Genomic DNA, 12,240 nt, shown 5'->3' on the forward strand with positions numbered 1-12,240 from the left:
AAAAGTCTGTATTTTTTATGTTTGGTTAATTCATATTTAAAGCAAATTTTAAATCTGTATAGTTAATGTATTTGGATCCCTATTTGTTCTCATCAAAGCTTCTGTTCCAGGAGTCTTATAAAATACAATGCAATGTCCATTATACATTATAAATATCATATTACTCCTCATTTTGAGACTTCTAAAGTAGCTTTTGTAAAAGCTTCAGTAACAGTTGGTAGTAGTTTGTTCCTAAAAGTCAAAGCCCTAAAACATGACTGATCTGCATGTTGCTTCTGTTCTGGGTTTGGGTCGAGCCAAATGACTGTGAGTTGCTTGCCCGGTTAAATATTTGTGCTGATCCCTCACATAATGCAAAAGCCCTCACCAATGAGCACTTACTAAGTTTTTAACCTTTACATACTCAATTTTTTTATTTTTGTTGTTGTTTTCAAGACAAAATAAAATATAATGTTATATCTCCTAGCCTTAATGTTTACCGTACTTTTCCAACTTTAAGCCGCTACTTTTTCCCCACACTTTAAACCTTGCGGCCCATTCAACGGTGCGTCTAATTCATAGATTCTTACTGGGTAACGGCCACCGGGGGGCATTCTAGCAGGAAGCGCAAGCGTTTGACACACTGTAGAAGAACACGTCAGTGGACAGTGGTCACTGTAAAAGGGACACGTTGTGTTCTCTGTGTTTTAAGCTTCAAAACGCTGTGTGTTGTATTACAATCAGACTTTTTCTTGGCCAGACCTGACCTGCGGATCAAAAGACAACCGTGCATCACTACTGTGGAAAATATTTGTGTAAATATCTCATGTTACAACGTAAAACTCACTGCCTAAGCACAAGCTCAGGAGCAGATGAACCATATGTGAAGAGACAGACACAGGTAAATCCGCTCACACAGAGTAATCAAGTACAGAGGGGACAGACGTGTTCTTAGTATGTTAAGCTTCAAAACTTGTGTGTTTTATTACAATCCAACTCATATGCACTGAGAAATTACTCTTAGACACGTGCCGCAGGTGCACCGCAAGACCCCTTGTTCAAATGACTCATCAGTACCGTGTAGTATGTTTAAATATCATGTTACAAGGTGGGCACCTGTGGTTTATTGACAGCTGTGGCATGTATATGTACAATTTCTATTTTATTCTTTCATGTGCACAACTTTTATTCAGGAGCGTTGTATAGCCCGAGTACAGGCAAGACGTTTTTTGCTGACTTTGTGCTGGTCTTGTGTTGCAGGCCGTCTGTACGCCATGCAGACGGGGATGAAGCTGGACAGTAAGACTCCGGAGTGCAGGCAGTTCCTGGTGAAGCTGATGGACCAGCTGGAGACGGTGAGTCACAGCTCACACTCGCCTGCTCTGTGTTTGAGAGGCCAGTGCTCCCACAGCTTCTGTGCACTGACAAAGCACAGGAAATCTAGTAGGATTTCACTTACTACGAAGCCATTGTAGATCTATCAATTCTGTATACAAAATATAAAATATGCCTTTCTTGAAACTGTGAGAAGTTAGATGCAGTAACCATTGTTGTCAAAGTTTCTTTAACAGTTAGTTGGAGCCCTTCACGCTCATTAGTAGGTTAATTAGTTACATTAATAACATTTTTTTGTTGTTGTTTTTTACTGTACGAGTTGTAATTAGTCTACAGTGCATTACAAGAGTAAACACAGAGCAGTGACAGGTTTGTGAACTGTTCACTGCACAACAGAATGAAAGCTCCTATAAACCCTGTTTCGATGCACTGTTGTAGTGATTGTGAATAAAGCACTCTTCATTTAAGTCGGCTGTTTTTTTCACTCAGACTCATTACAATTGTTTGCGGGGCGTGGGCACCCTCTGGTTGTGCAGTTTTGTATTACAAATATACATAGAAAACAAGGCAAATGAAATGTGCCGGTTAACGAGCAAAATATCTTCACTCGGTCATAAGAGGCGTTCAGACCGCCACGTCAAAGCGCCCAGTTTACATTCAAAGTCTATGTGGACGTGCGTCTTGAGCGTCGGACGCTTTGGAATCTCTGATTGGTTGCTGCACCGCTGCCGTCTGCCGCAAAAAAAAGTTGAGCTTTGTTCAACCTTTCTGCGTCGGCCGCTTTGGACACTTTGAATGCGCGTCCAAAGCGGCGACGCAGAAGCTTTGATTATTATTTTATTGCCTTGATGACTTGTTTAATTTACATATTTAATTCAAAACACGTGAATCTGTGGAGCGCGGAGTGCATGGAATGACTTGTGGCGCTTTTGTTTCACACTGAGCTTGTTCCGCGGGGGACTTTTAGCAACTATATTCTTTACATACAAACAGAACAGTTTGGTCTGGTGAAGTGAAATGTTGCTCTTTTGGGGACATACTTATGTGTATTCAAGAATAAAATTTGTTATTTTAAGCAGAAACTCCTTATTTGCTTATCACTTTGAACTATAAAAAATAGTTGTTTAATTTGCCTTTTAATGGTTTACAGAATGTACAAAAAATTTACCAAATAATCAAAGAAAAATAGATTACTCGATTACTAAATACATTGATAGCTGCAGCCCTAGTTAATAATTTGAAAAGTCTCAATGTACAATATAAATTATTTAAGTCAATTGAACAAAAACGGCAAATCAAGGCTAGTCAAATACTAAAATTGCTTCCCTAATTGAATGTATTTGGAGTCAAAGCTCTGCGTTTCTCTCCCATGTCATGAGTACCACCTGACCACAGTGAGACAAATGTGTCACTGCAAGTGTGTACGGGAAGTGAGAAGGGACATGCTGGGATTGTCTCTCTGTCTTGTGCACAGTATCAGTGTTTCCATGATCCCCTTCTCTACTGCATCTTGTGTAAGATGTAATCGTGATGTCCACTGCCTCCTCGGCCCATCCCATTAGGGCCTCGTTCCATGTCCAGGGAGGCAGACTTTATTTGTCGCTCAGAGCCAATTAGCAGCACTCGTGGTGGACACAGAGGACATGGCACAAGGCCTGTCCCTCTGGGCTTGTTTTACAAAGACTCCCAGGGCGTTAATTAAAGTCCACTCAGGATGTGTCTCTGCATGGGACACACATCCGCTGCTTTGAACCAGGCGCCCTGCGTTTTCTGTACATAGACCGTTAATGGCTCTTAAAGGTCTGGGGATGGCTTCACTGGTATGTGGATATAATCCTGGACATTTATTTGAAAATGCCCCAAAAGAGAGCAGAATTAAATTATAACTCAAAACATGAGTCGGCAATCAACCATTTTCATAGAGTTGCAAGTGTTTGAAATAATTATGCGTTTGAATATAACTTTTGTTTAGAAAATGTATTATATATGCTTTTTGGTTGGGGGCCGACGATTTGCTTATTTCTAAATTGCTGTGTCCGAAATGCTCCATAGTATGGCTTTAAACTTGCCTGAAATTGAATAAATGCAAGAAATCCTTTTTTTTACTGCTTAAAATAACTTTTAAACATTCATTCCTGTGGCCCATTCCAGGCAAAACAATACAATATCCACCAGATAACCTACAATATCCTCCAGAACAGTTACATAGAACACATTTTCATTTAGAGCAAACTATGGCCCCAGAACCATTTTTATTGGCTCTCAGACTTCCTGTGTATTTGGCCCACATCATAAGTAGTCCACATAGACTTGACATTAAGGTTCCCAGCCCAAATCCCGTCATTTTCAATCCAGTAAATCTGAATGATCGACTGTATTGATCATCAGAGGGCCCTCAATTGGCCCTCCATGTCATCTCTGAAGCTCTGAAGCTCCTGATTGCTGCCCTGCCCCTTAACATTGATTGATTGATTTTGAGCTTATGGCATAGTGTCTGACTCATATGGTTTACAATAGTTACATATCGTCTGTATACTCCTACCAACAATCAGATGCACAAACAAGTTCATACAAAATTACACATATTATGTGTCCATTATATGTCCACATCAACGCTAATACTAATTACAGATGATATTTGCTTGAAATGGAGTTGGAAGAAGAAAAACGTTGCATTGGCACATCACTTGAATCCAATCAGATGCTTCTCACATGAGTAAAGAAGTTAGGAAAACCCTGTCAGTGAACCTTTTATGTTGTGTCAAAAACATGTCATGGGTTTCAGAAGATTGTTCCACTTGTTCCACAGAGACTCATTGGCCAGTGTCAGTGTGTTAGCTCCACGTAGGACTGATTAAAAATGAATCATTATTGTGGGTCTCTGTGGATATGACTTGGGACAGACTTGGAAAGAAACAAAGGATCTCTAAGAAAATGAGAGTTTGCTGCACAGACTGGACATTTGAGTGACCGAAACTGACCACCATTTGATATAGAAAAGTATAGAGTTAAAGGGCAAACCGTTAAGACTGGGCCAAAAAGAGAACTCAAAGCCAAATTAACTTCTAGCCCTTGTGGCCCCAGTGTGCTCAGCAAACGTAGTGGTTTAAGTTGCAACGCATATGGGTTCTGTGGCGGCCTCAGGGTTTATTAATTGTCAAATTAACTCCATTCTCTGACAGTTTGCTTAATGTCTCTCCCCACTCTTCTCCCCATTCACACTTTGGGCTTCAATCTCGAATTGAAGTCTGAAGTAGTTGGTCCTCCTGACTGACTGCTACAGGACAAATGATCAGGCTTGTATTGCACAGAGCCGGATCTCGACTCGGATCTGGAAAGAGTCCATTAGAAGATTGGGTCCTAACCAGGAAGTAAAATCAAAACAGAAGTGCGGGTTAGTAACTATCAGAAATAAAAGTGGGCAGGTTGGAATAAGGTGGATAGCTGTTCTGGTTCACAACCTTATTATACAGAGGTTATTGCTTTTGCTGGGAATGTTCCAAAGTTTGACAGTCAACTTAAAGTGCATTTGACAGGTTTGACTATACACTTTAGTAAAATGGAGTGGTTATATTTCAGATTTTACTAAACATTTTGTGTACCTGTAGTTGTCCCCAGTTTGACAATTTTGGTGAAGTTTATAATGTTACTTCCTGGTTGGTCATGGTCAGTAATATGACATGGGTAGAAGTAATCTCCCATATTTATCTGTATTTTCAATGGCTTGTGGCGCATTGATGACATCACAGAGGGATTCTGTTTTAGAACTCAGTGCTGCTTCCTGTAATTTAAAGGGTTATTTTTCAAAATGGCTACACAAACTGCAATTTCACGGATGTAAAACTTTGATAAATATTTACCACAGCTGCTATACCACAAAACAAAGTCATCATTTCAAACACTAGACTTGCTTTTTAACTAATGACATTTGTTTTTATTGCTAAAAAATATACCTTGACATGCGTTATACTGTCAGCAGAGTTGCCTTTACACAGATCTGAACTGTAACTTGTTGTTGTTAGTATCCATGAAGCAGGTGGCAGACCTGAAACTGAATTGTGTTTTAAAATGGGTTTATTTGGGTTGCATAGTTTTATTGTACGTTTTCTTTGTAGTAACGATTTAGTAAAGGTTTTATTGCCTTTTCATGTATTTTTTCTGTGCTATTTTAATCAAAAATCAGGACTTAATAAGGCAGATTCCTGTATTCCCACAAGGCTTGTTCATCCTCCTCTCGACATGTTTCTCTAAAGTTGGAAAACAGTGTGTCCATTCAGTGTTCACCTGATCTGACGCTTTCTTTGGTGCATTTAGCAGAAACCCAACCCCGCTCTGGCCACAGCCGCGGAAAGATACAGATAAGTTAAAAAAGTACAATGACATTTCATGCAGTGGGCGCAACACTTCAAAAGGGTTGAATTATCTTTTGACTCCAGGCAAAGGTTTTTCTAATCTAAAAAACTAAATGTCAGCTGGCTTTTGAAATACATTTTAACCCCCCAACTATAAGAGAGAAAGAATGTCAGACTTTTGAGGCCAAGAACGGACCTCAATCATAATTCTAAGTTATAAGAATTGCTCACATTGTCAAGAAACTATATGTTTTTAAATTCTAGTCAGATTTTGTTTGCTGGTCTGTGGTGACATAAGTAGCTCATAATGGTTTCAAATATAGTATAAAACATATATCTGTAATTTGTCCTGCTATTTGTGGAACATGAATTATCATAATCTTCACTCAAAGCCCATAGTCCTTGCTTAGCCGTATTAGTTTGTCATTTTGGGCATCTCCTTTATCTTCAGATCTTTTTGGTACACGTTGTCATGTTTGTAGGGACTTATATTTTTGAGCTTTATTGTTCTGCTGTAAATAGAGGATTTATTTTTCATTTACCAAATTTTAAATCAGAGGTGGGCAATTATTTCCCTCCGAGGGCCATATTCGAATCCAGGCAAGTAGCGGAGGGCAGGTCCGCGATCATTGGTGTGAAAAAAAATAAAAATAAATATTAAATATAAAAAGAAATGTCACTTCTTTGTCAAATATAGGCTATTGAATCTATTATTTAATTAATTTCATGTCATTTTTATTAAGCATACAAGTGCAGACAAAATAGAAACTAAAATCTTTCTAGGGGCCGGATTAAAACATGCTGAGGGCCACATCTTGCCCCTGGGGCCACAAATGCCCAGATCTGTTTTAAATGGCAATGATTTGCTATTTAAAAGAAAGGACCCAAAAGTTCAACACTACTGGCACTGACATTACTAACCTTTTCAGCTGTACTCCATGGACTGTTCTTTTTGCATCACTATAGATAATAACATTGTTGTGTTTTTGTTGTGTTTTTTTGCAGATGAAAAAGGAGTTGAAGAATGAAGAGTCCATAACGCAGGAGGTGGTGGGAAACGCTCACATCGAAAACTATGCCTTAAAGATGTTCCTGTACGCCGACAACGAAGACCGATCCGGACGCTTCCACAAGTAAGAAACTCACAACACAAATAAAATAAAAAAATGAAAATAAATGACGATAAGGCTGAGCAAAATAATATGTCTGTTTGCCGTAACCCGACCGACCCGCAATGAAACTGGCCGACTGAAAAAATAAATATCAGCATTTTGCTGAAAAAACGTCAAAATCTTTTATTTTTCAATTATTTCGCCGACTCACCGACCGGTCTGTCCTGAACCACCGTGTCAAATATTTGTATCATGCTTGTTAACTTGACTTTCATCTCAAAGAACTGATAACGCGCCGCGTAACACGTGCGTCTTCATTTTCCGTCCTCCACATGCATCTGTAAGATGCATTCTGGGATTTAAACACGCCCAGTACCGTCATCACAACAAACATGGCGGCGCCCGTGTCCCCCGCATGTTCCCCCCGCTTGCCTTAGCTACCAAAATAAAGGATAGCGGCGTACAAAAGGTCGATTGAAATATCTTAAAATCGTGAGATTTAGTCTCTCGATCGGGTTGATAGAGACGTTTTCCGTCATTGACTGTTGAAGCCTGACCCCTGGTGGTCACTCCGACTCAAAAAATGACCTTGGATCTTTTTTTTTTTGCATTCAAAGTAAAAAAAAATAAGAATTTGCCTACCGACCGAGCCAGATGAAAAATGTTGACTCGGGTTACAGCAAACAGACAATTTATTTGGGGTAGCCTAAGTAGTCTTTTTTATGTAAGGTAATGTATTTTATTTTTCTCAATTGAATTTCAATCCAATTTATTTTTGTAACGCCCAAAATCACCACAGCAGTTGCCTCGAAGTGAAAAACATATTAAACGATGTTCATAGCCATCCCAACATCCCCTGTTCCTTAGAAAAGAAAGACTACAGAACCCTTTGGGAGAAAGTATAAACCTCGGGGAGAACCACAGTGAAGGAGAGATGAGAAGGCTGATTACTTCACACAACAGCTTCACACAATAACTAGTTTTAACACTTTTTCATACAAAATAATGTCATTCTCAACACAAAATGCTGCTTGTTGCTTCTTTGATATTGTCATAACTGATTAGTATTGTAGTAGTAGTATTGTATTGTGTTTTTAGGTTAAAGGAGCATGTAGTTTTATATATCTGGGTTTAAATTGGACATAAAACTGATAAACCCACCTCTATGTACGATACTTCTTTGACAAACACACTTACAAATGGGTCATCATTGATTGCTGTAGTTCTTGAAGGCCTGCCGTGACTCAGAAATTGCACTTTCCACATCCATTCGCACCAATGCCTACTGGAGTAGAAAGCCGTACAAAGAAGTATGACGTGGTTACAGTTACATTAGGCTGCTCACTTTTTCTGTCTTAAGTGCTACAAATGAGCTTACGTGACTTGTTTTTTTGTTGTTGTTTTTTTGGGTCAGAACGTATATCCTAATAGTTATAAAAATACATATAGATATCTATCTAATAGATATTTGACTAGGCCTTGTCATTGGAAACCCACTCAAAACAGCTGGTCAAAAACTGCTTTTATCTGAAGAATAGGTCTAAATGGCGCAAAATTGTTTCAAAGTCCGACCTGGAAAAGATTATTCGTGCTTTTATTTCATCACGGCTTGAATATTGGAATTCTGTTTTTACCCGTTTTAATAAAGCCGCTGTTAACAGACTTCGGCGTGTGCAAAACTCTGCTGCCAGGCTTTTAACAGGAACCCCCCAGAACGTCCCGCATCACACATCGTCCCGTCATTGGCTTCTGGTAAAGTTCAGGATTGATTTGAATGTTTTAGTTGTTGCTTTTGGAGCACTTCGCGGATGCAGTGCATCGTGGACCTTTTGACTCTTCGCTTCTCCAGTCCGAACCCGCTTGTGGTCCCAAAAACAAGATTGAATACTCGGTGGGATCTCTCCTTTCAGGCTGTTGCCCGAGAGTTATGGATCAGCTTGCCTCTATCTCTACCTGCGGTTGACTCTGTTGATTCCTTTAAAATGCAACTGAACACGCATTTGTTTAGAAAAGCTTTTGGTTGACCATAACAAGTTATTCTTATTTCTGTTTGCAAGTCAAATCCAGCCGAAGACCCTTCCAACCTTTGTAAACAGTCCTACTCTAAAGGCCTATACAGTACATTTGCACATTTTCAGTGAAAGTGTTGGCATTCGTCTCCAAACATCACAAACTAAACCAGGGCTGTTGTGGTCACTGACAACCCCCGACCCGACCACACATGAGTAACACCAGAGCCTCGACAATATCCAATGTTTGTCCATGTCGCTGTTCCCCCTAAATTAACATAGATGCAAACAACCACGTGATTTAGTTGATTTCACCTGGCACCACAAAACCCCCTTAATTTAGTCAGCTTTAGGAAATTGAGCTGGAAATTTGCCTATTGGCACTTATTACTCCATAGCAAACATATAAATATTTGCTTACGATGCCTCCATACATCAAAATTCATCTTTCTCTGCCTGAATGGGATAGAATGTATTGGTACCAGGCTGTATACGCTGCAATTTTTAACACTTGGCTCCTGGAAGGGTCTCTCTCAGTTACTTTCCTTCACAATAATATCATTCACTCTATTCCTCGTTTAAAACTAAATTAATTTGAGCTGCTAATGCTAATCTTCTTGCCTACGTCCTTGTAACTTACACAACTGTGCCTGATACCGCCATATTAAACATACATAACATACTCATACTCATGTAGTAGCAGTAGTAGCAGTAGTGTAGGAGTGCTTTTGACCTCCTGTTGACTGGCTCTGGTAGCAGTAAAAACAGGAAGGTCCGTTTCCACATGTTAAACCTTGAGTGTCGAGTCTGTCAATGGATCCAGGTGACATAACCCGGCCCAGTTTGTTTGTTTTTGAGCATAAACATGGCGTCACCCACCTCTGGTTACAACAGAGGTGTTATGAAGGCAGCTGGGAGGAGTGCCGAGGGTCCGAAGGAAAACAAACACCCGCGTATAATGAGGAACAGGGGTCAGCGCCTCAGCAGACACACCTTGTTATTTACAAACTGAGGCAGCGGAGGGGGAGGACATGCAGGGGCACAAGCTAACTGTATAATATGGAAAGGTTTATTGATTCTGTGAAATTTAAAAACTGAGAAAGATGTTATTATGGTGTAAAACGGTCACAGCTCCAACGTTCATTTAAAGTTTTTTTATTTTAATTTTTTTCACAACCTTCTAGAATTCCTATAGTTAAACATTTATTTGTACCTTTCAACTGACCACAACTACATCTTTGGGATAGAATTATGGCACCAATGTCTGAGGCTATTGAGAGAAAATAATGTATTGACAGAGAAGATGTTCAGGTTTTGTTTCATGCTGCTCGACCCCTATCAACCTATGATGTTGATTAGTCAAATAATGATGAACCCCTTTATGAATTAGAACATACAAAAGATCAGTTGTTGCAGCTCTTCTCGCAGATGTTCAAACTCTTGAGGTACAACAAATGCTGCCGTCACTGATCATCTCACAGTTTCATGAAGGCCATTTATTAAAAAGCCTGGACTTCCCGGTACCTAGTTAAGGTTGTAATGGGGCTGTGGGAGTATGGAGAACATGAATGGGGTCGTTGTGGCTGTTGGGCCTCACTGAGTTACAGGAAGTGTCTGATTCCAGTGTAGTTTCCCATACACATCCTTCGAGTGGTGAGGACCACAGCACAGGCCTGTCCTGCAGCCAGCAGCCAGCGCTGGAGCACACACAAGCTCATGAGAGGGACAAGACAGGAGCGGGATCAAGAAAACCGTGTGGCTTGGCTTTAGTTTTTGGAGTGAATTAGCGGTCAATGTGAATATGATTCTCTTAACTTTTACTAGGGATGTGTCATATTAAATCAACTCAAGGCCACTACACTGCAGTCCGTCCTCTTTCACGTATCTTCCACAAAGTGACCGCACTGGCGCCCTGCAGCTCGTCCCGCTGGAGCCAAAATCCAAACAAGCCTGAGCCGGATCGACCGTGGAAACCGGAACTGGAAACAAAACCTTTCATTCAATACTTTTGCTTTTCTACCTATTCTCTATTTTTTTTTTTTTTATTTATTTGACAGGGACAATGCAATCATACATAATTACCAAACAAAGCCTGTAGCCAAAGCGATGCCTACAAAGTTTATATGGTGCTAATTTTCAACTCTTGTCCCTGGTTGGGCTTTTCACCACTTTTTACAGATAGAAAAGACATTAAAACACATTTGGATTTTTATAGATAAATCAGAGGTAAATGTATACACCTACACAGCTCATTCTTCCTCACTCATACATTTTCACTCATGCACTTTCATAACACTTACAAGTGGATACAAATTTCATGTTCTTTCAACCAGAACGTAAGTCTGGAGGTGAACATTTTTACCTCAGCGATGCACTTTATTTCAGTGGAGTTTACAGCTCTTATAGGAGAAGGTGATCCTCCTATGACACCTACTCTTTAACAACTAAGTGGACTTATATATAAATTGTACAAAATACAAATAGAAACGCAGGGAGGAGAATAAAGTGGCTCAAAACCCCACATTAGTACCCAAGAATGCTAACAGTAAATGCATTGTTTGCTATCACTATGCTAGTATCACATGCTGTATTTTAAGATCAGCAGAACAATCTGTTTAATGTTCTATCCGCATTGTGGCTCAAATTTGTTGTTCACAAAACATTTCAGTTCTCTTTGAACTGTGTTTTTCTTGTGCTTATTGCCTTATGTTGCCCAGATAGAAACTCATGACCAGTTTCCTTTGAGGATGACGTCCAGCGCTGATTACACATTTACATTTTTTAGTCGTGAGATAGTATAATCAGGTTTCTTTGTTTTGAAATTGAGTTTTGTTACAATAGCACAAAACCACCAAAGGATACTTTATAGAATAACGTATTTTCTTTTTACATTATGTTGTCTTTATGTTGTCTTCATGTAAACAACTGCATGTTTTAGCACACTTTAGTTGGCACATCTCCCGTGTTAAAAGTCACATGTTAAAAACTGCAGGCCTACATGTAAAACTGTAGTTTGCAAAGACGATTGACAGGGAAAACATCAATTGTTGAGTCGTCGTGGATATTAATCACACATCCTTGCTCCCGTCTGTAATTAGCAGTTTCCCTCTTTCTTCCATGGCTGGCTTTAGCTGGTGGGCTGCTATAACAGCCTCGTTAAGCTTTAAGACTGATGAATATTCACCACAAGCTTCCAGCGCTAATGAGACAAAACCATGCAGTTTATTACAGTGGGCTGAAGGGAGGGCAACTTTGTGTATTTATCTGCTAGAAGTTTGGCAGAAAATAAATGACAATTTTTCAGTCGATATATTTAAATGTTTACTGTTACTTCTCATTATATTCAATGGACTAGATTTTCTGTTGTTTACTAGTGTCAAGAATGCACTGAAGTATTGAACCATAGTTAGAACTCAACAGTAATAATACGATTACTGTATTTTCCGGACTATA

General features: G+C 39.6%; 1 protein-coding gene across 2 annotated transcripts in view; it reads left to right on the top strand.

Annotated features, from left to right (window-relative positions):
- Positions 1-12,240, top strand: part of vta1 (vesicle (multivesicular body) trafficking 1) — a 61,567-nt gene that overhangs the window by 13,841 nt on the left and 35,486 nt on the right. For both annotated transcript variants that reach the window (XM_072440619.1, XM_072440628.1), the window contains exons 2-3: positions 1,240-1,334; positions 6,672-6,799. In XM_072440619.1, coding sequence (XP_072296720.1) covers positions 1,240-1,334; positions 6,672-6,799 — 223 coding nt within the window. The remainder of the gene's footprint in view (positions 1-1,239; positions 1,335-6,671; positions 6,800-12,240) is intronic.

This window comes from Eucyclogobius newberryi, unplaced genomic scaffold (assembly GCF_026437365.1).
Source record: "Eucyclogobius newberryi isolate DKJ021-1_F unplaced genomic scaffold, fEucNew1.0.hap1 SCAF_1, whole genome shotgun sequence".
Lineage (NCBI taxonomy): Eukaryota > Metazoa > Chordata > Actinopteri > Gobiiformes > Gobiidae > Eucyclogobius > Eucyclogobius newberryi.